The sequence below is a fragment of the Megascapheus bottae genome, chromosome 4 (assembly GCF_031878675.1).
Source record: "Megascapheus bottae isolate mThoBot1 chromosome 4, mThoBot2.hap1, whole genome shotgun sequence".
NCBI classification, from domain to species: Eukaryota; Metazoa; Chordata; class Mammalia; order Rodentia; family Geomyidae; genus Megascapheus; species Megascapheus bottae.
The window spans coordinates 12,738,098-12,763,074 of record NC_143512.1 but is presented as its reverse complement, the minus strand read 5'-3'; the positions used below and the strand labels follow the sequence as shown (position 1 = coordinate 12,763,074).

Sequence of the window (24,977 nt, the reverse complement as noted above, 5' to 3'; positions counted from 1 at the left end):
TATTCAAGTGGCTTCTTTTGTCTTTTCTTTTTTGGTACTGGAGACCACCCAGGATGTTGCACTTGCTAGGCAAGTGCTTTGCCACTTAGCTACATCCCAGCCCAGATTCCTCTTTTAAAAATAACTCTTTATTTTATTTTTCCTGGTCCTGAGGCTTCAATTCAGGTTCTGGGCACTGTCCCTGAGCTTTCAGACTCAAGGCTAGTGTTCCCACTTGTGTGGTAATTAATTGTAGATAAGTCTCACATAATTTCTTGCTGGCTTCCAACCTCTATTCTCAGATCTCAGTTTCCTGAGTAGTTAGGATTACAGCCAGTCTTTCTTTTTTTGTGTGTATGACGCTGAAGACCATGCCTATGAACTCATACTTCATATATGCTATAGAATGGATAGTTTAATTCAAATTTTCTGACCTTTGCTTCATATTCTTTGTATTGTATTTTGTGCTTCATTAAAACTTAAATCTATGTACACTTTTTCATATTTTTTATTGTAATTAATAGAAGGGTTACATTATATTCACCAGACAGAAGATACATTACTTCACAAAAATTGATACCCTTTCTCATGTCTTGGTCCCCATTTCCCTCCCCTCACCCCCCTATGTACACTTTAATACATAGAATTAAACTCAGTAAACTATGTTTTTTGTTGTTGTTGTTTTTCCGATGTAAGAGCTTGAAAGTCTTTATTGCAAGTCAAGCCTGGACTCACAACTGGCACCGTCACAGTGGGTCTGAGTTGAGAGTTCAGACTTCCTGTTGTACAGGGTTTTTATAGGGTTTTGGGAACTTTAGTCACAAGTTTGAGCAAATCATAACACACCGTGGACAAATAGCTGGAAGTGATTGGTTACCTCAAAGGGTTGATGTATTAGGAATTGATTGGCTAGTGTAAACTGTTTTAATTTTTTAAGTTTGCATTTAATTTTTTATTATAGAGGGGTTACAGTTACATAAGTGAGGTAAAATATATTTCTTCTTTCTTCTCCTTCTTCCTTGTCTTCCTCATCTTCCTTGTGTTTCTCTTCTTCTATCCTGGGGACTTGAAATCAGGGTCTGGGCACTGTTTCTGATCCTCTGTGTGCTCAAGGCTAGTATTCTATCACTTGAACCCACAGAATACTTCTGACATTAAAAATTTTTTTGAGGGGCCGGGAGTTTGGCCTAGTGGTAGAGTGCTTGCCTAGCATGCATGAAGACCTGGGTTCAATTCCTCAGTATCACATACATAGAAAAGTCAGAACTGGTGCTGTGGCTGAAGTGGTAGAGCTCTAACCTTGAGAAAGCCCAAGGACAGTGCTCAGGCCCTGAGTTCAAGCCCCAGGACTGCCCCCCCCAATTTTTTTTTTGAGTAGTTTATTAGAGGTAAGAGTGTTATGGGCTTTCTGCCTAGGCTGTCTTAAAACCCTGGTCCACAAATCTCAGCCTCCTGAGTAGCTAGGATTACAGGTTTGAGCCACCAGTGGTCCTGCTCAAGAGTACATTTCTTTTTGGACAGTGTCACCCCTTCCCTCTCTGTTTTTCCCTCCCATCCCCACCCATAAGCTGTATAGTTCATTTTCAACATTGTACCTAATGAGTACCACTGCTGTATTTGTTTGTCCTTGTCCCTCCATATCTGTGCCTCGCTTATAATGAGTTGTTCATGGAGGAAAAACTAACCATAAGAGTGAAATCTCCATTTTGTTTTTCTTCTGAACTTGTTTTTTCCTAAGCATTTAAAAATGTGCTGTCTTCTGTATGTGATATGAACATTATTGATACCAGGAGGGCATTGCTGCTGGTTCTTTTTCTTCCTAATGGTGGTGATCAGTTAATGGCCTGTTACCTTTATGTAGTCTTACTCAAATTTATCCTCATTTGTTCTTTTTAGCTATTATAATAAGTTATATCCTTGATAGTCTATCAGTTTTCATTTGTGGGGGGTATGCACGTGGTGTGTGTGCACGTGTGTGCATGTGTGCACGTGTGTGCATGTGTGCGCGCACGTTGCTGGAACTTGAACTTTGGGCCTTGTGCTGTTAGGTTTTTCAGTCATGGCTGTCATTCTACCTCTTGAGCTGTGCCTCCAACCCAGTTTTTTTCTTCTTTTTTTCTGACTAATTGGCGATAAAGTCCTTGACTTTTCTGTCCAAGTTGGCTTCAAACTTTATTCCTCAGATCTCTGACTTCTGAGCAGTTAGGATTACAGGGATGAACCTTACATTTTAATGTGATATAATTCATGCACCATAAAATTTAAGCTTTTTAGGTGCCAGGAGTTTGGCCTAGTGGTTAAAGTGCTTGCCTAGCATGCACGAAGACCCAGGTTCGATTCCATGGTACCACATACATAGAAAAAGAAGCCGGAAGTGGTGCTGAGGCTCAAGTGGTAGAGCTCTAGCCTCCTTGAGAAAGTCTAAGGACAGTGCTCAGACCCTGAGCTCAAGCCCAAGACTGACAAAAAAAAAAAAAAATTTAAGCTTTTTATTGTTCAGTGATGGAACTTGAATTATAGGGCCTGTATGCTATCCCTAAGCTACTTCACTCAACACTAGTGCTTTACGACTTTGAGCCAGAAGAAAATCTGTGTTGCTCTCCTATTTATCAATATTTTATCTTTAATTTGTAAACAGGTCGAATCATTTATTTTGGACCAAGAAGACTTGGATAACCCAGTGCTTAAAACGACATCAGAGATATTCTTATCAAGTACTGCAGAAGGAACAGACTTACGTACTGTGGATCCAGAGACACAGGCACGACTAGAAGCATTGCTAGAAGCTGCAGGTACTCTATATCGATGGATAGATATATTGATCAATCTATCTATTTGAAGTCTAGATCTCTTTATAGAATTATATAAGATTATTACAAAATTATGCATCATGGGCTGGGAGTTTGGCCAAGTGGTAGAGTGCTTGCCTAGCATGCACGAAGATCTGGGTTCGATTCCTTGATATCACATACATAGAAAAAAGCTGGAAGTGGTGCTGTGGCTCAAGTGGTAGAGCTCTAGCCTTGAGAAAGTCCAAGGACAGTTCTCAGGCCCTGAGCTCAAGCCCAGGACTGGCCAAAAAACAGAAAATTATACAACATTGGGCTGGGAGTTTGGTACAGTGCTTGCCTAGAATGTAGACTTGGGTTCGATTCCTAGGTACCACATACATAGAAAAAGCTGGAAATAGTGCTGCTTCTCAACTGGTAGCTCTAGCTATATGAAAGCCCAAGGACAGCACTCAGGCCCTAAGTTCAAGCCCCAGGACTGGCAAAATAAATATATAAATAAAAATAAAAAATTATACAACATTGTAGAAAGTTTGCTATTTCTGTAAAATTTATTTATTTTGCCAGTGACCCATACACAAAAAAAGAGTATCATAGACTTTGAGACATGATCCTCAGATCCCAGCCTCCTGAGCAGCTAGGATTATAGGCTGTCATCAGTACCTGGCTTACACTGATCAGTTTTTAGATAAGATCTTGCTTCTTCCATTGTTGGGATTGAGGTTGTGATTTTCCTATTTTAGGCTTCCTGTGGTAGCTAGAATAATAGAGCCCACCATTAAGCCTAGCTCTCAGTTGAGATTGGGGTTCTACCAATTCTTCTGTCCAGGTTGGCCTTGAACCATGATCCTCAGTCTTAACCTACCAAGAAGCTAGGATCTCAGATGTGAGCCCTGGTTTTCCAACTCACGTTTGTCCGCACGCACATGTGTGTGTGTGTGTGTGTGTGTGTGTGTGTGTATGTATGTGTGTGTGTCTTTTTTTTTTTTAGGTGGGGGGAGTCATGGGGCTTGAACTCTGGGCCTGGATGCTGTTCCTGAGCTCTTCAGCTCAGGAAGTGAGCCAGAGCCTCACTTCCTGTTGTTTTTTTTTTTAAGAATTAATTAACAATCATTTTTATATCATATTTTAAATGACATGTTTAACAAACAAGTGTTCAAGAAAGGAATCTCTATATACAATCACTGGCACTTAGTTTTTAGAGCATAATCAAAATTAGGCTAAGGGTTTGTATATCATAAATACATATTCATTTATGAAATAAAACATATCTATAGAGTCATAGGTTTTTATGTCTACGTAGTTATGTTTATTTTTCCAATATCATGTCCATAGCATTGGGTATGTAAATATTGAGTCCTAGCTCTTATACTGTTTGGATCTAAGAGCCACATATTAAGCATACCATGCACCTTTTGTTCCTTTGGTCTTGACTTGTCTCACTCAACTCACTTCCTGTTTTTAGAGAGTAATTGGAGATAAGAGTTTCACAGCTTTGTAATGCTGGGCTGGCTTTGAACCGTGATCTACAGATCTTAGCCTCCTGAGTAGGTAGGATTGCAGGTGTGAGCTCTTCAGCTCAAGGCTACCACCCTACCCCTTGAACCACAGCACCATTTCCAGTTTTCTAATGGTTAATTGGGGATAAGAGTCTCACAGACGTTAGTGCCTGGGTTGGCTTTGAACAACAATTCTCAGATCTCAGCCTCCTGAGTAGCTAGGGTTACAGGTGTGAGCCACCCACGAATATTTCTGTCTTGAGGTTAGCCCTGGAAAAAAGATACTACTTAACAAAAATATAATAGCTAAAAAATAACTAGAGTACTAAAGAGCTAGAATGTGGCTAAAGCAGTAGAGCATCTATTTAGTGCAAACAAAGCCTGAGTTCAAGCTTTGGAACTATCTAAAATAATGGGGGGAAGGCATCAAATTATGACTTTAAAAAATCTGTACTGATTTATGGAATTCTTCGTGTGTTCTGATTTTTTTTTTTTGCGGGGGGGGGGGGGCAGTCCTGGGCTTGAGCTCAGGGCCTAAGCACTGTCCTTGGACTTTCTCAAGGCTAGAGCTCTACCACTTGAGTCTCAGCACCACTTCCAGATTTTTTTCTCAGTATGTGGTACCCAGGAATTGAACCCGGTTTTTGTGCACGCTAGGCAAGCACTCTACTACTAGGCCAAACTCCTGGCCCAATGCTTTTTTTTTGTCATGGTGCTTGAACTCTGGGTCTAGGTGCTGTCCCTGAGGTCTTTAGCTCAAGGGTAGTGCTCTACCACTTGAGCCACAATGCCACTTCCAGTTTTCTGATACGTAATACCTAGGAATCAAACCTGGGTCTTCATGCATGCTAGGCAAGCACTCTTAACACTAGGCCATGCTCCCAGCCCTATGTCCAATTTTTTTTTACATATCATAAATGTGGTAGAGTTAATGCTTTTATATATTTGTAACTTTTTGTTGTTGTTGTTGTTAATGATTATGAGGCTTGAACTTTGGGCATGGGTGCTGTCCCTGAGCATTTCAAGGCTACTGCTCTACCCCCTGGGCCTAAGCATTGTCTCTGAGCTCTTCAGCTCTAGGCTACAACCTATCCCTGGTTCGGGGTGCGCCCTAAGCTCTTCAGCTCAAGGCTACAGCCCTATCCTTGAGCCACAGCCCCACTTCCTGTTTTCTAATGATTAATTGGAGATGAGAGTCTCTCTGCATTGTATTGCCTTGGCTGGTTTTGAATGGCTGGTTATGAATGGTGATCCTCAGATCTCAGTTTCCAGAGTAGCTAGGATTACAGGTAGGAACCACTTGGCCTGACTTTACATACAGTTTTGAGAGGACCTCATTACTCAGACAAAATTGGCAGTTTCATAGTCATTCATTTAATATTATTATATTGTATGATAGCATGATACCCTTCATCCTGCCTTTTTTTTTTTAATGGTACTGGAGATCAAACCCAGGCTTTGTATATAGTATATAAGCATTGTACCATTGAGCTTTATTTCTAGCACTGTGTAGTACCTCTTTATAAATTATGTAAATTCATTGGATGATATATGTAGTACTTCCTTATTTTATTGTGCTTTAAGTTTATTTATGGTGATCATAAAAGTGAATTTAATTTAAAATGTTGCTCAACAAGATAAAGATGGAGGTAGGCCCTAATGGCTCATGCCTGTAACCTTAGTTACTGAGGAGGTTAAAAGAATTGAGGTTTAGGCCAGGAGCTAGTAACTCATGCCCTGTAATCCTAGCTACTCTGGAGGCTGAGATCCAAGGATAGTGGTTCAAAGCCAGACCAGGCACTAAAGACAGTGACACTCTTATCTCCAACTAATCACCAGAGAAACAGAAATGGTGCTGTGGCTCCAGAGGTAGAGTGATAGCCTTGAGCTGAATAGCTCAGAGATAGCACCCAAGCCCAGATTTCAAGCCTCACACCTGACCAAAAAAAAAAAAAGAAAGAAAGAAAGAAAGAAGAAAAATTGGTGTTTGAAACTAGCTCAAGCAGGAAATTCAGGAAATTCTGTGAGATCTTATCTCCAATTAACCAGCAAAAGGCAAATGGAGGTATGGCTTAAGTAGTACAGTGTTATCCTTAAACACAAAAAGCTCAAGGACCGGCCCAGAGCAGTTGGTCTTGTCTGTAATCCTAGCTACTCAGGAGGCTGAGATTTGAGGGTGAAAGTTTTAAGCCAGCCTGAGCACTGAAGACTGAGGGAATCTTATCTTCAATTAATCAATTGAAGATAGGAAGTGAGGCCCTGGCTCAAGGGGTGGGGCAATAGCCTTGAGCTGAAGAGCTCAGGGACAGCGCCCAGGCTGAGTTTAAGTCCCATGATGTGCCAAAAAAAGAAAAGGTGCCATTCTCTGAGTTCAAGCCTCGGGACTGGCAAAAAAAAAAAAAAAGAAAAGATATTTGACCAAAGGGAGAAAATGTTGGATTGTTTTAATAAATTGTATTCATTATTATTGAAAGTAAAAGAAACAATTGCCTTTTACTAGAGATTTTATATGCCTACTTTTGTGTAAAATCATCAAATCACATTTGGAATTAAGTAGAGTATGATTTAAAGTATGCATTGTGAAGATGGAAAACCCATGGCCTAAACATTAAAAGCAGAACTGTTAATCTCATCTATGAGGGCTGCCCATTTTCTTGCTGTTGATAATAGTGTTGAAAATGTAATTTAGTTTGCACTTTCATGCTTCCCCCCCCCCCCCCCCCCACACCTCCCGCACCACCTGACTGATGCACACTGAAGGAATTGGCAAATTGTCGACTGCTGATGGGAAAGCTTTTGCAGATCCTGAGGTACTCCGGAGACTGACATCCTCAGTTAGCTGTGCATTGGATGAAGCTGCAGCTGCACTGACACGGATGAGAGCAGAAAACAGCCACAATGCAGGACAAGTGGACACGTATGTTTTTTTTTTTTTAATGACTTTTGTAGGATATTAGACATTTTCTTGAGTAGATTTTAGGGGACAAGCCAATTTTAGTTAAATATATCTTTTAGAAGTGAGCTTATAACCATTGGCCAATTGTATATTAATGTAGGTATTGGCATTTTTAAATGGGTATATTACTATGTAAGTATTGAGTAGATCCAAATATTAATCGTTTCATTCTTTTTGTGATACTAGGAATTAAACTCAGGGCCTCATGCTTGTTAAGCAAGCTTTCCAACACTTGAGCCCGGTCTACAGTCTGATATTTTATTTTACTCTATTCTATTTCTAGTACTATTCCTTGAACTAAGGGCTTGGATCTGTGCCTTAGTTTTTTCATTCAGGGCCAATGTTCTACCACTTGGTCGTCCCTAGCTTCATTTCCTGGTTTTTGGTGGTTAATTGGAAATGAGACTCATGAACTTTCCTGCTCTGGCTGGCTTTGCACCACTGCTATCCTCAGATCTTAGCCTCCTGAGTAGCTAGGATCATAGGCATGATTCACTGGTGCCTAGCTGATATTTTTATTTTTACATGTTATACTGGAATACAAGAGAAACCCCAAATGAGTAAGACCTGGTTTCTACTTAATTGGGTTTTTGTTGATGTACTGCAGAGTTTGAATGGAGGGTCTCATGCTTACTAAGCAAAGCTTTTATCAGTCGAGCTACACATCCAGCCTTTTATTGTTAATTTTTTCAGTTTCAGTTTGTGCTTTTTGCCCAGGACCAGCTTTGGATGCAGTTTTTTCTACTTAAATATCCTTCATAGCTGGTATTACAGGAGGGTACCGGCCAGCATACTTGCCTTGTTTAGTTGAGATGAGATCTCATTCTTTTTACTTGGGCTGCTTCAAATCATTATGATCCTCTGAATCTCTGTCTCCAAAGTAGCTTTGATTATAGGCACGTACACGTACCATCTGGTTTCTACTTCCTAAGAAGTTATTTATTTAATAGTTTATAGCTATAAATTCTAAACTGAATGTTTGATTAGCAATAAATGAAATGAGTTATCTTATAAAATAATGTAATTGTTTGCTATTCAAGTATGATCCATGGCAAGTCAATATCAACATCACAGTATCTGAATCTGTATTGTAACAGGAAAAAGTCATATCAACATCATATCAAGGCTTTAGGGCTTGTTAGAAATACAAAAACTTGAGCCCTACCCTAGTATTTGAATCTGTATTGTAACAGGAAATTGTGTGTGACTTACATGTACATTAAATTACAAGATTCACTCATAGGGCTGGGAGCATAGCCTAGTGGTAGAGTGCTTACCTGGCATGCAGGAAACCCTGGGTTCGATTCTGTGGTTCCACACACACAGAAAGAGCCAGAAGTGACACTGTGGCTCAAGTGGCAGAGTGCTAACCTTGAGCAAGAAGTGTCCATGGACAGTGCCTAGGCCCCCAGTTCAAGCCCCAGGACTGGCAAAATAAAGTAAGTAAATAAATAAAAAGAAGAAGATTCACTGGTATTATTTTAAAGTGGAATTTTATTTTAGTTTTTTTCATCTGTTACCAAATAAAATTTTAGGACATATAATAATATCCTAAAATGTCTTTGAGAATCATTACATTAGTAGTGTTTAAAAATTTCTTCATCTAAAGGATGAAGATTTATTGTAAAATGTTAAAAGACCCTGAGTTCAAGCCTGAAGCCTCACAAAGAAAAACAAAAAGAAGATTCTTAGGGACTTGCTGCTCGGTATGATTTTGAACCACATTCATTCCCAGGTAGCTAGGATTACAGGTATGAGCCACTGGAGCCCAGCTTGCCTGAAACTCTTTTTAAGTGTGGAACAATGCTTATTGCTTTTTGTAGCCAACTTCAGTTATAAAAGCACTTTGTTTACCAATATGATTTTAAAAAATAAAAATAACTATTCTCAAATAACTATTTTCAAATTTGCCTTTTTGCTTACTTGAAGTATTTGAATAATTAGAGTTGGAAACAGTATGTTTAGAAAATATGGTGTTTTCTTTATTTACTTTTTTTTGTCAGTCATAGGACTTGAACTCTGAACCTGGGCGTTATCCCTGAGCTCTTCAACTCAAGGCTACTGTCCTACCACTTGAGCCACAGTGCTACTTCCACATTTTTTATATAAAATGAAATTTCCTGTTTTAAAATGCATTAGTATTGTAAAGATGATGTACAGAAGGTTACAGTTAACATAAATTAGAGTATTTGAACCCCGTTTTGGTGTAGTTTCTTATAGGATCCTGAGGTTTTTCTATATAGTTAATTGTTTTATGGTTTTGTTTTCAGTCGCAGTCTAGCAGAAGCTTGTTCAGATGGAGATGTGAATGCTGTTCGTAAGTTGTTGGATGAAGGCAGAAGTGTAAATGAACATACAGAAGAAGGCGAAAGCCTGCTGTGTTTGGCCTGTTCAGCAGGTTATTATGAATTAGCACAAGTAAGCACAAATAATCTTTAATGACTAAGTTTTAGAAGTGTTTTGGTATTTTATTTCTAATATTTAAAAGGGAATTCTCCTTTTTTTTTTTTTTTTTTTTTTTTAATTCTGTCTGTCAGTCATGGGGCTTGGACTCTGGGCCTGCGCACTGTCCCTTAGCTTTTCAGCTCAAGGCTAGCACTTTGTGCGACAATGCCACTTCAGGTTTTTGGTAGTTAGTTGGAGTTAAGAGTCTCATGGACTTTAGTGAGTAGGCTGGGTTTGAACCACAATCCTTAGATAACCTACTGAGTAGCTAGGATTACAGGTGTGAGCCACCAGTGCCTGGCCCTTTCTCTCTCTTTTTTTTATTTAAAGAATTTATTAATATTGATTTTTACATCATATTTCAAATGACATGTTTAACAAACCAAGTATTCAAGAAGGGAATCTATGCAATCATTGGCACTCAGATTTTAGAACATAATTGAAATTAGGCTGAGGGTTTGTATGTCATAGATACATATTAATCTATGTAATAAAACATTGTGTCTATAGAGTCATAATCTCTTTTTAAAAAACCCTTACAGTTTATTCACCAAACTTAATTTCTTTTCTAACTTATTTTGTTTTATTTTATTGTTGGGATAATGTATAGAGGCGTTACAGTTAAATTTGTCAGGTAGTGGGTACGTTACTTCATGCACATTGATACCCCTTCTCATGTTTTTGTCCCCATTACTCTCCCCCAACCCCTCCCAATCATCTTGTTTATACTCCCTTCCCTTCAAATAAGCAAATAAATGTATATACAATATAAAAGATATGGAACGCTTCACGAATTTGCGTGTCATCCTTGCAGAGGGACCATGCTAATCTTCTCTGTATTGTTCCAATTTTACTATATATGCTGCCAAAGCGCGCAACCTTTCCCTTTTTGATAGCCGCTAAAATAGAAACAAATACGTTGTTTATTTTGTTTCTTGTGCATACAACTGGGTCTAGCTCATTTTTCTGCTGCTTACTCAAAATTAATCCTAATACATGAAAAACAAATAACAATCATACTTTATATTTCCTTTAAAAATAATATATGACTAAGCTTAATATGGTAGTACACACCTATAATCCCAGCAGTCAGGAGGCAGAGACAGGAGACCAAAAGTTTAAGGCCATCCTAGGCTGTGTACGGTGTTCTAGGACAGGCTAGGCTATATGAAAAACCCTGGGAGGCATGGTGGGGGCAGGGGCGGGGAGGGGAGGAGAGAAACCATAACAAAAACATCAAAAAAGCAAACTAGTGGGAAGTAGATGTTCATTTCTATTGCATTCAGATTATCCCAGTTATTTTAACTTTTTCTTTTTAACAATATTCAAAAATAGCCATTATTGCTGTTCTCTGGTTAGTTAGATAACTTTAAGCATAGCACTTTTTTGACAGGAGCACACACTTTTTTTTTTTTTTGCCAGTCCTGGGCTTGAGCTCACTGTCCTTGGACTTTCTCAAGGCTAGAGCTCTACCACTTGAGCCTCGGCACCATTTCCAGCTTTTATTCTATGTATGTGGTACCGAGGAATCGAACCCAGGTCTTTGTGCATGCTAGGCAAGCACTCTACCACTAGGCCAAACTCCCGGCCCCAGCATACACGTTTTATATGCACTAGTTAATGATATCTTACTTTATTTCAAGATTAATATATAATGCTATTTTATGTGTATATGTGTTTTACAGGTATTGCTAGCCATGCATGCTAATGTTGAAGATCGAGGGAATAAAGGAGACATAACTCCCTTGATGGCAGCTTCCAGTGGAGGTTATTTAGATATTGTAAAATTATTACTTCTTCATGATGCAGATGTCAACTCTCAGTCTGCAACAGGTATGGAGAAAATGATATGTCAATTGAATGAAAAATATTTTTTTTTGTGCCAGTTGTGGGGCTTAAACGCAGGGCCTGACCACTGTCCTTGGACTTTTCTCAAGGCTAGCACTCTACCACTTGAGCCACAGCACCACTTCCAGCTTTTTTCTATGCACATGGTACTGAGGAGTCAAACCCGGGCCTTCGTGCATGCTAAGGAAGCACTCTTTTTTTTTTTTTTTTTGCCAGTCCTGGGCTTGAGCTCAGGGCCTGAGCACTGTCCTTGGACTTTCTCAAGGCTAGAGCTCTACCACTTGAGCCTCAGCACCACTTCTGGCTTTTTTCTATGTATGTGGTACCGAGGAATCGAACCCGGGTCTTCATGCATGCTAGGCAAGCACTTTAACCATTAGGCCAAATTCCCAGCCCTAAGGAAGCACTCTTAACACTAGGCCAACTCCCAGCCCCATGGAAAATTTAATTAATGTAACTTCAGGTAAAATTTTGATTTCTGAGGAAAAATAATACAATTCTACTAAATAAAAATAGCTTTTATATAGAATCTCTGAGTATAATTAACTTGATATCTTTCATTTTCTTCTCCCTTCTCTTTTTTTCCCTCCCCATTTTAGTAATACACAAAACATAAAGACATGTTGAAATGAATGTTCAGACACTGAAAAGTATTTGAGAAGCCAAAAAAGTGTTTTATTTTTTATTGTAATTAATAGAAGGGTTATATTCACCAGATAGAAGGTCTATTACTTTATATTTATACTCCTTCTCATGTTTTTGTCCCCATTTCCCTCCCTCGACCCCCCCTCCCCTTGTTTTCCCCCTTCCCTTTCCTATTTCAAATAAACAAACATATATACAATATACCAGATAACAAGGTAAGATACTGTAACACTATGAGAATAACCAAGGGACAAGCAAAGAGATGATAAATAACATAGTACATTAAGAACAACAATCACGTTATATAGCTCTTGTTTCTGTATCCTGGAGATCCTTTCATTTAGCCTCATCCTATATGGCCTCATGTGTCTAGGTTTTGAGCTATTGTAATCCTCTGCTAGGAGAGTCCTAGGTTTATACTACTTATTGCAAATGAGGGAAACCATTGAGCCTCTGTTCCTTTGGGTCTGGCTTACTTCACCTAATATGATTTTTTTCCAAGTCTTTCCATTTCCTTGCAAATGGGGAGATGTCATTCTTTCTGATGGCAGCATAGAATTTCTACTGTGTATAAATACCACATCTTGTTGATCCAATCCTCTACTGAGGGGCCTCTGGGTTGGTTCCATATCTTTGCTATGGTGAATAGTGCTGCAATGAACATCGTTGTGCTAGTGCCTTTAGTATGCCCTTGTTTCTGGACCATTGGATAGATGCCAAGTAGTGGAATTGCTGGATCATAGGGGAGATCTATGTTTAGTCTTTTGAGGAAATGCCATACTGCTTTCCATAGTGGTTGAACGAGTTTATAGTCCCACCAACAGTGTAGAAGTAATCTCTCTTGGCCACATCCCTGCCAGCATCTGTTGTTCTTAGATTTCTTGATAATGGCCATTCTAACTGGAGTGAGGTGGAATCTCAGAGTTGTTTTGATTTTCATTTCTTCTTTGGCCAGAGATGTTGAGCATTTCTTCATGTGTCTATAGGTCACTCTTATTTCTTCTTCAGAGAAGACTCTCTTTAAGTCTTTGGCCCATCTTTTAATGGAATAGTTGTTTCTTTGAAGATTAGTTTTGGAGTGATTCAATTTTTATAGCTGTTGATGTATTTTAGATATGATGCCTTTGTCTGTTATATGGTTAGTGAAGATCTTCTCCCACTCTGTGAGCTTTCTGTTTAGCTTGCTAGCTATGTCCTTTGCCATACAGAAGCTCTGCAGTTTAATGCAGTCCTATTTATCCAAGCTTTCTTTGATTTGTTATGTTTCTGGGTCTTTATTAAGAAATTTTCGACCTGTACCCAGAATACCTAGTGTATCTCCTATTCCTTCTTGTAGAATTTTCAGTGTATCTGCTTTTACCTCGAGGCCTTTGATCCATTTGGAGTTGATCCTGGTGCAGGGTGACATAGAAGGGTTCATCTTTAGTTTTCTGCAGGTGCTTACACTTAACCAGTTCTGCCAGGACCACTTGTTAGAGAGGCTGTCTTTCTTCCATTCTATTTTTTTTTTTGGCTCCCCTATCAAAGATAGGTCTGTGGGTTGATTTCTGGGTCTTCAGTTCAATTCTATTGATCCTCAGGCCTGTTCTTGTGCCAGTACCAAGTTGTTTTGGTTATTACAGCTCTGTAATAGAATCTAAAGTTTGGTATTGAAATTCTTCCTGTGCTGTTCTTTCTGCTAAGAATTGTTTTTGCTATATGGGGTCTTTTATTATTCCATATGAAATTTTGGATTACCTCTTCTATTTCCTTAATAGACATTGGGATATTGATGGATAATGCATTGAATTTGTAGATAGCCCTCGACAAGATTGCCACTACGATGTTAATTCTTCCAATCCAGGAGCATGGGAGGTTTTTCCATTTCCTCAGTTCTGCTTTAATTTCCTTTTTCAGGATTTTAAAGTTTTCATCATAAAGGTCCTTTACATTCTTAGTTAAGTTAATTCCTAGGTACTTTATTTTCTTTGAGGCTATTGCAAAAGGAGTTATTTTTCTGATTGCTACCTCCATCCTCTCATTGTTGGCCTGTAGGAAGGCGGTTGATTTTTGAGGGTTAATTTTATACCTTGCTACCTTGCCAAAGTTTTCGAATCAGCTCAACCAACTTGGGAGTGGAGTCTTTAAATACAGAATCATGTCATCTACAGAGAGGGAAAGTTTCATTTCCTCTTTGGATCCCTTTTATGCTAGCTATGTTAAAGAGGAGTAGACAGGGCATCCTTGTCTCATTCCAGATTTTAGAGGAAATGGCTCTAACTTTTTGTCATTAAGTATACCAAAAAAGTGTTTTAAAGTGCTCTGGTTATAATAAACCCTACCAGACTATCTATTTTCCCACAAATATTTAATATAATACAGAAATTATAAAACTTTATAGTGTTAGGAGTACATATTGAAGAAAATACAGACACATTTAAAGCTTGATTTTTTTTTTTAATTTTTTTAAATTTTTAATTGTTTTTTGCCAGTCCTGGGCTGGGGCTCTTCTGGCTTTTTTCTATGTATGTGGTACTGAGTAATTGAACATGGGTCTTTGTGCATGCTAGGCAAGCACTGTACCACTAGGCCAAACTCCTGGCCCCTTGATAAATATTTTTAACTTAATTTGATCAGGATATTTTTGTTGTCTGCTTTTATTTGCCAATTGGAGATGTATTAAGTATAACCTCTCACACTTTATGCTCCCTTCCTCACTTTCACTGATGGCTTTAACTCATTCTTCACTGGAAAAATAGAAAATTTGAGAAAGAAATTGCTTCATCTTCCACCAGTGAATATCTAATCAATTTCATTTTTAAATATATTTTTTCATTCATTTTGTTTAAGAAAATACTTTTGTTGTATATCTGAATGATATAGGGAGACTAGTAAAAATATAGATTCCTGAGAGTCTTTCTTCTGTACTTCAGAGCAATTAGATTAGGGCCAAAACCAGATCTGTACTTTAGCTACATGAGAAATATGTGTAGAGGATGGCTTAGATTCCTGACTCCTCAGCCAACACATCTTTGTAATGACATGTAGAGATATATTCACCATTTTCATTACTTGTTTTTACTTATACTTTTTATTTGATGCTACCTATCTTTCATCTTACAAGAATTACACTTAATGGCCTAGTGGTAATGTGCTTGCCTAGCATGCATGAGCACCTGGGTTTGTTTCTTCCATCCCACATATATAGAAAAAGCCGTAAGTGGTGCTGTAGCTCAAATGTTAGGGCTCTAGCCTTGAGAAAAGCCCAAGGACAGGCCCTGAGTCAAGCCTCATCACTGGCAAAAAAATCCCCCCAAAATTATACTTTAAAAAAGTTCATGATGACCTTGATTATGATGATTGTGATTGTATGTTTATATGTGTGTGATCCTAGGCAAGTACTCTACCACTGAACTGCAACCCAATCCTTTATCTGTGTTTATGAGGCCTAGCACAAATGTAGCTGCTGCTATTTTTAATGACCTTAAGATCCTTAGCTTTACTGAGTTATAATTCATATGTTGTAAAATTCATATTTTAAATATACAGTAATTTTTCTAGTGGATTCCTAAAGTTGTGCAATCATCAGTACAATCTAGTTCTAAAATATTTCCCTTACTACAAAAATAATACTATGTTCACTTATTTGCAATCTTCTTGATTTCACATAACCACTGGTTCTATTCTCTGTAGATTTGCCTTTTCTAGAACATTTTATAATGTTCATACATTGGTCTTTGGTAATAGGCTTTTAAGCAAATCAATTAATGAGAAATAAGATAATATTTTACTAACAAATATTTGAGATGTTGTAGTTTAAGGCAGGGATAGGCATCATTTGGATTGTGGACTATGTAAGGTTTGGGGAATGATTGACACATGATGAGAAAGATGTTATATACGTCTTTTGCTGCTCCTGGCCTGTCTGCCTGCATTGATAATTTTGTATGACCTGTGAGTAATGTTACAAATATCCAACTGGTCCTTAGCAGAAAAAAAGTTTCCCCACCCCTGAAGGGAATTGAAGAAGTATGATTAAAATAGTAGTATAATCATATGTGTATCTATTGGATTATAATTTTGTCTTTTTGTTGCTAGGAAATACTGCACTAACTTATGCCTGTGCTGGAGGATTTGTTGATATTGTGAAAGTGTTGCTTAATGAAGGTGCAAATATAGAAGATCATAATGAAAATGGACATACTCCCTTAATGGAAGCAGCCAGTGCAGGTCATGTGGAAGTTGCGAGAGTTCTGCTTGATCATGGTGCAGGCATCAACACTCATTCTAACGAATTTAAAGAAAGTGCTCTTACACTTGCATGCTACAAAGGTATTCTATACATGTATGAATATTTATAATTTTGTTCATAACAACTTTAAATACTTGAGTATTAAATGTTTGAGTTAACTTTATATTGTTTCCCTACTATCTCATTTATAAAAGCTTATATATAAAGCTCATATTAGCCTGCTTTTTCGAAGTAGTTTCTGAATGTATCTTTCTTTATTATTTTAACTCAAATTTATTCAATTAGCTATGAAGTCAACCAAATCACTTAATATAGATATAAGTTTCCTTTACTTAATAACTTTTGTTTTATATAGCTTTTAACCCTTATTTAAAAGTAATACACCCACAAATAAAAATATTAATACACACATGGCATAGAAAACTTGAAAGATAAGAAATAGTATGAAGAAATTTAAAGTTAACATATGCTACTGTTATCTAAAGATAAAAAATCATGTAAGCAGTATTTTAGTTTATGTATTTCCAGTGCATTTTTAGATATGTTAAATATATAAATATATATATATATATATGAAACACACTATTTTACTCTTTTTTGTAGTCTTTTGTTTTTTTTTAGCTGTATATCATGAGCATTTTCTCATTTCAGTAAATGTTCTTGTAACACAACTTTTGATAATAGCATAGTGTTTCAGTTGCCTTATTGGTTGATTTGGCTACATATATCAGAAAATCCAAATGATAAAGAAAAGCTCAAAATTAAGCTATGTAGGGCTTATATAGTATAGTTCAGTTATCATCAGGATCTGAGAATTTTGTTTTTCTGCTCTACCATTAGTATGTAGTTTCTATCCTCGAGGTTACCTACAAGTCAAGAGAGTAACTAAGGCCCCAGCAATCCATATTCTAGGGAAGATGAAGAGGATGAAAGCAAAACAGGGAGTACCTTCCAATTTAGTAAGCTCCTTTTCAGGAGTCTTCCTAGAATTTTGTCTTGTGATTTCTGATTACTTCTCACTGGCCAGTAGAGGCTAGAATGGGCAATCATTTTAGTCAGGTATATTGTCACCTAGATAAAAATTCATGTTGTTATTTATAAAGAATGGCTGTTGGGTAGGGAACTAGCAGTCTCTGCCGAATACATCAGATGAATACACCATAATTGCCTATTGTTGGACACTTGAATTGTTCCCAGTTTTTCACTATTATTAAAAACACTGTGATAACATCCTTGTGCAGACATTTTTGCCTAATCTCTGATTATTTCCTTAGGATAAATTCCTGGAAGTGGAATTGCTGGGTCAAAGGGTATGGACATTTTTAAGGCTTTTGATACATATTGCCAAATTGCCTTCTAGAAAGGTTGAATCAATTTACACTCCCACCAGCAGTGTTTGAGAATGCCCTTTATCCCACCCTACACCCTCACCAACACTGGGTATTATCATTCTTTTTAATATTTGCCATTTTGATAGTTGAATAAAATGGTGTTTCATTTTAATTTGTATTTCTTTAATAGGAAGGTTAATATCTTTTTTATCAGTTTAATATTCATTTGTATTTCTTTTTTGAATTACCATTTCATATCCTTCACCCATTTTTCTACTGGAGTGTTTGTCTTTTTCTTATTGGCTGTTAAGGCTTTTTATTAAATATATCAAGAAGATTGTAATTATTTTAAATGGGTATTTTTATGCCTGCTTATTGTCACAGTGAATTTATAGTTGTTTTAAAGCTGGTTTTTCTAGAAATATAACCTAAAAGATACTTTATCTGGATTTCTATTTGATTTCAGTATTTTGATTTGATAGTTTATATCTATTAAATAAAAGAATAAATATTATTGCTTTACTTAAGTAGCATTTTGTTTTGGATAGATTAAGTCTTTAATACCTAGATAATAGAACCTTGATAAGAGCCTGCTTAATGTTTTGGGTTGGCTTTGTAGAACTGTCATTTATTTATTGAATTGTGAATAAGTTCTCATAAATTGTATGTAGGTTCTCTGTTTTAATATTTATACATTTAACTAATAGTCAATTCTTTAACTTCTTTTTTAAGGCCATTTGGATATGGTTCGCTTCCTACTTGAAGCTGGTGCAGATCAAGAGCACAAAACAGATGAGATGCACACTGCCTTAATGGAGGCTTGCATGGTAATTTTAATTGTTCTCACGCAACCTCATATGAGAAAAAAAAAAGTCATGTTTTTAACCTGCTGAGAATTATTAACTGGTGTTTGATTTGTATTAGCCAATTCTAAATTAAACACAGTTAACATTTTGATAAATGTGCTTTCGGGAGAGAATAGCAATGTATAATCTTGAACTCAGAGCCTGAGTACTGTCCTTGGGCTTTCTCAAGGCTAAGGCTCTACCACTTGAGCCACAGCATCACTTCTGCTTTTTTTCTATGGCTGTGGTACCAAGGAATCGAACCCTGTTATTCATGCATGCTAGGTGAGCACTCCACCACTAGACCAAACTCCAGCCCTGTATTTTTTGGTTTTTGAGGTATTATTGATAAAACTTTAACTTCAGAGATGGTAGATATATTTTAATTCTTTCTTTTTGGTGTTGGTTGTGGGGCTTGGACTCTGGGCCTGGACTCTGTCCCTGAGCTTTTCAGCTCAGGGCTACTGCCCTTACCCCTGGAGCCACAGCCCCACTTCTGGTTTTCTAGTGATTAATTGGAGATAACAGTCTCAAGGTCTTTAGTGGGGTGTGTGGGGGCTGGCTTTGTGAAGGTGATCCTCAGATCTCAGCCTCCTGAAAGGATTAGAGGCAGAAGTCACCACCCCTGCCCAGCCATTTTTAATGTTTTTAAAGCTTCACATTAAAAACTGACATCAAGATATGCTTTTGGTATATTCTCTGGATAACCTCTAAAGCATGTTTTTTGTTTTGTTTTCTTTTGTTTTTTTGAAGATAAATATTTAGAATTAAGGCCTGGTGTAGTATAGCTCTAGTATGCGGTTCTTTCTAAAGTTGTGATGACAAACAAAAAAATAAAACTTCTATACACACACACACACACACACACACACACACACACACGCATGCACACATGTACATAGAGGTGATTAGACAGGGTCTCACTATGTAGGGCAGCCTGGCCTTGAACTTAAAATCTTCCTGCCAGTTTCCCAAGTATACTCACGTACCACCATAACCATATAGAATTATACTTTTATTCCAAACATTTTATATCACAGAATAATTACCTCTAATTTTGTCAATCCTGAAACCATTTTTCTTCTTCTGTAAGAAAACAGATATGAAGCAAATATGTGTATTAGGTACTTTTCCATGACTAAAACCAGGTTCTTAGGCATAAGGCTCACGCCTGTAATCCTAGCTACTTAGGAGGCTGAGATTTGCAAATCCATGTTCAAAGCCAGCATTGCACTAAAAACCATGAGACTCTTATCTCCATTTAACCACTAGAAAACCGCAAGTGGCGGTGTGGCTCAGGGATAGGGTGATAGCCTGAGCTGAAGAGCTCAGGGACAATGCCCAGACCTGGGCATAGCTCAAGAACAGTACTTAACTCTGAGTTCAAGCTAAGGATCTAGAAAAACAACAACAAAAACCCTATGTATAGCTATTGCTCAAAAGGTAGAATGCTGGCCTTGAGCAAAAAAAGCTCAGCAGCAGCATCCAGGCCCTGAGTTCAACCAAACAGGAAACAAACAAAAAATATTTTTTTAATGGATTGCTCTGGGGTGGGAATGTAGCCCAGGATTCGAACACTTACCATAGCATGTGCGAGTCAATCATACAGTATTGTATTATGCGTGCGCACACATGCACACACACACAAGAATTGCTTGAGTATTTATATTTTATTTGGATTATTTTAGCATTTTTGAAATATAGAACAATATAACATCTGACTTTATATAGCCATAATGATCATTAGGCCTATATTAATTTTGAAGTCAAGATTTGAAATTGAACTTTGTGATATGCTGTGGTGATAAAGGGACAATATGAGTAACATTCCACAAGAATATTTAAATGTTAATTGCCTTACTATCTATGTAGATAGACTCAGTAAAGTTACTTACAAGTAAATAAGGTCTTTTTCTTTTCCTCTCTTTCCTTTCCCTTACTTTTCTTTTCTTTTGTGGGTCCTATGGCTTGAGTTCTGGGCCTGGGCACTGTCTCTGAGCACCTTTTGCTCACTGTTAGCATGCTACCACTTACCATAGCACTACTTCTGGCTTTTTCTGTGATTAATTGGAGATAAGAATCTCATGGACTTTCCTGCCCAGGCTGGCTTCAAACCTTAATCCTCAGGTCTTACCTTCCTGAGTAGCTAGGATTATAGGTATGAGCCCCAGTGCATGGCTAGGTCTTTATTTTTCTATCTTTGTAAAATTATTTTTTCTTAGTGCAATGAGATTCTTTAATGAGGAAAACTATAGGGTAGTATCAGTCCACAGAGGTTTATCATGGAGACATATTCCCTGATGGGAATGACTTCATAGAATTTGGTGTGTGTGTGTATGTGCCTCTGTTTCTAAATTCATCCAATCAAGTTTCTACAGTAGGGTGCACTAGCGTATGGGTTTAATTCCTCAGTACCACATACATAGAAAAAGCCGGAAGTGGTGCTGTGGCTCAAGTGGTAGAGCTCTAGCCTTGAGATAGCCCAAGGGCAGTGGGCAGGCCCTGAGTTGAAGCTCCAGGATTGGCAAAAATAGATAAATAGTGAATAATATTTCAAATATGTTGCAATTATATATGTAAGCCATTGGCATAAGAAATCTGAAGCTGTTACCAATAAGAGAGTTTGAGTTATCAGGGCAGAGAAGGCATTAGAGAGTTATTTGAGCAAAATAATGTATACATACCTGAAATACCATAGTGTGATTACATGGTACAATTAATACACTAAATAAAAAAAGAAAAAATAAAATAATAGGAAAGTAAAATAGGTTTGGGAGGGGCAGCCAAAATCAGGAACAAGAGAGCTAAAATATAGGATAAGTGATGTGAATGTGATCAATGCATGTTTGAAAATGAGAAAGGAAATTCATTGAAACTCTTTTAAGGGGGGGGGAGTGTGAAGGGGTGTGTTTTCATCTTGTGAATGGAAATGTCACAATGAAACCCCCCTTGTACAACTAATGTGCTAATAAAAAATTTAATTAAACTTATAATATATGCATATCTGCATGGTAAAAATCCTTAGTTAAGTAATAGACTAAAAGAACAATGAATGACAGCAAGTAGAACATGCTCTGTTGTGGAAGGGTGTATACCAATGGAAGGAGGAAGGGTGAGTGGAGAGAGTGAATGATCAAAGTTGTTTATTTGCAAAGTAATTCATGTGACAATAGCATAATGAAACCTGTTGAAATTATTTTAAAAGAAAAGGGAGAATGATATGAGGGAGTGAGTTTGATCAGGATACATTGTATTCATGTTTGGGAGTATCATAATGTCCTCTACCACTGTACACCTAAGGTGCTAATTTTTTTTTTTTTTTTTTTGCCAGTCCTGGGCTTGAGCTCAGGGCCTGAGCACTGTCCTTGGACTTTCTCAAGGCTAGAGCTCTACCACTTGAGCCTCAGCACCACTTCCGGCTTTTTTTTTTTCTATGTATGTGGTACCAAGGAATCGAACCCGGGTCTTCATGCATGCTAGGCAAGCACTTTAACCACTAGGCCAAATTCCCGGCCCCGGGTGCTAATTTTTTTAAATTGTGGATGAGAGAGGTGTTGGTGGCTCATGCCTGTAATCCTGGCTCCTCAAGACATAAATATCTGAGGATCAAGGTTCAAAGCTAGCCTGGGCAGGGAAGTCCATGAGATTCTTGTCTCCAGTTAATCACCAAAAATCTGGAAGTGGATCTGTGACTCAAGTGGTAGAATGATCAAAAAAGCTCTAGGAGGCTGGGAGTTTGGCTTAGTGGCAGAGTGCTTGCTTGCCCAGCATGCACAAAGACGTGGGTTCTATTCCTAGATACCACACACATAGAAAAAAAAGCCAGAAGGGGTGCTGTGGCTCAAGTGGTAGAGCTGTACCCTTGAAAAACCCAAGAACAGTGCTCAGGCCCTGAGCCCAAGCCCAGGACTGGCAAAAAAAAAAAAAAAAAAAAAAAGGTTCAGCCTGTGCCACCAGGCACATATGCCCCTGGGAACAGCTGGTGACCCTGTGCCTTCAGGCACGAACACTTCTGGGAACGCCCAGGGGCAGGCAGTCGGGAACCTGGGGGCACTTCCGCTGTAAGCAGGAATGCCCGAAACTCCTGGTAAGGGTGCATGTCTCAGGATACCATTGTCTAACGGTTGCAACAGAAGGGCCCTATTTGCTGCTGGTGGTATGAGGTGGCTGCCATTGTGCTGTATATAAGCGACCACATTTTTTAATAAAGTTAGATCTGTACCTTGAAAAAAAAGTTCTGGGACAGTAGCCAGAGTCTTCAATAGAACTTTAGGACTGACGGGCACAAACACTTGCACACATGCACACACACACAACACACACTATCATAGATGAGTACTGGTGGCTCATACTTACAATCATAGCTATTCAAGAGGCTGAGATCCAGAGAATCAAAGGTTTAAGGGAAAGAGAGAAGTCTGAGTCTGTTTCCAGAATAACCATTAGATAGTCATGCTGGAGGTATGGTTCAAGTGATAGAGCATCAGCCAAGGAAGAGATCCTATTTAAACATGTATGGCTTCCCCCCCAAAAAAATGAGAAAAAGAAGCTCAAAATTATTTAAGTGTAACTATAAATTGCCAAGGCTAATTCTATTGAAAAAAATTGAGATTTGATCAAAATTAAGGTAAAATAATTTAAAACATTATTTAAAAAGTAATGTTAATGACTTTTGAAAAGGCTTAAATGGGCATGATATGCTATCTAAGCTAAATCCTCTAATTTTCTTGTCTTCAATCATTTGCTTTGCCTCTCCCATTAAAAAAAATCTCAAAATTTTTTTCTTTTTGTTTTACTTCTGAAAATTTGCAGGATGGACATGTAGAGGTGGCACGTCTGCTTTTGGATAGTGGTGCTCAAGTGAACATGCCTGCAGATTCATTTGAGTCTCCACTGACACTAGCTGCTTGTGGGGGACATGTTGAATTGGCAGCTCTACTTATTGAAAGAGGAGCAAATCTTGAAGAAGTTAATGATGAAGGATACACTCCCTTGATGGAAGCTGCTCGAGAAGGACATGAAGAGATGGTAGCACTACTCCTAGCACAAGGTAAAGAAGTTGTACTTCTTTCATATAAAAATTTAGTTTTGGGGGGCCGGGAGTTTGGCCTAGTGGTAGAGTGCTTGCCTAGCATGCATGAAGACCCAGATTCAATTCCTCAATACCATTTACATAGAAAAAAGCTGGAAGTGGAGCCGGAATTCTGGCCTAGTGGTAAAGTGCTTGCCTAGCATGCAGGAAGACCCTGGGTTCAAGTGGTAGAGCTCTAGCTGTGAGAAAGCCCACGGACAGTGCCCAGGCCCTGAGTTCAAAGCTCAAGACTGGCCAAAAAAAATTTTTGTTTCTTTTAGTGTTTTGTGCTAGTTATCAGTGAAGTTTTGTACACTAGAATATTGTTTTGTTTTGTCTTTTTGCTCTGGCATTGATGATAAGGTAACTTGAATATCTGAAAGGGCAGATGGAAGGTACAGATGATTATCACAAATCATCATATCTTTATTATCATTCAAAGCAGTTCTTTTCTTTTTAATTTTCTTCCCAGGAGCAAATATAAATGCCCAGACAGAAGAAACCCAAGAAACTGCTCTTACCTTGGCTTGCTGTGGAGGATTTTCTGAAGTTGCAGACTTTCTAATTAAGGCAGGAGCAGATATAGAACTTGGCTGCTCTACTCCTCTAATGGAGGCTTCTCAGGAGGGACACCTGGAGTTGGTTAAATATTTGCTGGCTGCTGGTATGTGGTTTTAAAAGTGACTTGTAGTACAAAAAGAAAAATATAAATAATACTTCAGTTACATATAGAATCTAAAAATGTTGATACAAAGTTTAATTGTGATTACTAGAGTAGGGATGGATGAAGTGAAAATTGTTCAAAGAAATGAGAGAGCTGGACACCAGTTTCTCACATTTGTTATCCTAGCTACTCAGGAGGCTGAGATCTGAGAACTGCAATTTAAAGCCAGGCTGGACAGAGAAGTCTGTGACTAGCTAACTATCAAAAAGCTGAGAGTGTTGGTGTAGTTCAAGTGATAGAATGCTATCTTTGAGGGAGAAAAAAAGGAAAGAAAAAGAAAAAGGGAGATGTTAACAAGAAGATAGAATTTCAGTTAGATAGTTATAAGCATGGTAAGTATAGTTAAAAGTAGTGTTATGTGGGGCCAGGAGTTTGGCCTAGTGGTTAAAGTGCTTGCCTAGCATGCATGAAGACCTGGGTTCGATTCCTCAGTACCACATACATAGAAAAAAGCCGGAAGTGGTGCTGAGGCTCAAGTGGTAGAGCTCTAGCCTTGAGAAAGTCCAAAGACAGTGCTCAGGCCCTGAGCTCAAGCCCAGGATTGGCAAAAAAAAAAAAAAAAAAAAAAAATAGTGTTATGCACAGTTTAAATTTCTAGAAGAGTAGAATTAAGA

General features: G+C 38.0%; 1 protein-coding gene and 1 non-coding gene across 3 annotated transcripts in view; one reads left to right on the top strand and one right to left on the bottom strand.

The window, feature by feature from the left end:
• Positions 1-24,977, top strand: part of Ankhd1 (ankyrin repeat and KH domain containing 1) — a 135,363-nt gene that overhangs the window by 25,364 nt on the left and 85,022 nt on the right. For both annotated transcript variants that reach the window (XM_090331395.1, XM_090331394.1), the window contains exons 2-9: positions 2,618-2,771; positions 7,028-7,184; positions 9,494-9,641; positions 11,354-11,501; positions 16,239-16,472; positions 18,456-18,550; positions 23,381-23,618; positions 24,112-24,303. In XM_090331395.1, coding sequence (XP_090187521.1) covers positions 2,618-2,771; positions 7,028-7,184; positions 9,494-9,641; positions 11,354-11,501; positions 16,239-16,472; positions 18,456-18,550; positions 23,381-23,618; positions 24,112-24,303 — 1,366 coding nt within the window. The remainder of the gene's footprint in view (positions 1-2,617; positions 2,772-7,027; positions 7,185-9,493; positions 9,642-11,353; positions 11,502-16,238; positions 16,473-18,455; positions 18,551-23,380; positions 23,619-24,111; positions 24,304-24,977) is intronic.
• LOC150064030 (U6 spliceosomal RNA) lies at positions 10,440-10,542 on the bottom strand. Its single transcript, XR_016535335.1, has one exon. It is a non-coding gene; the product is annotated as a U6 spliceosomal RNA (small nuclear RNA).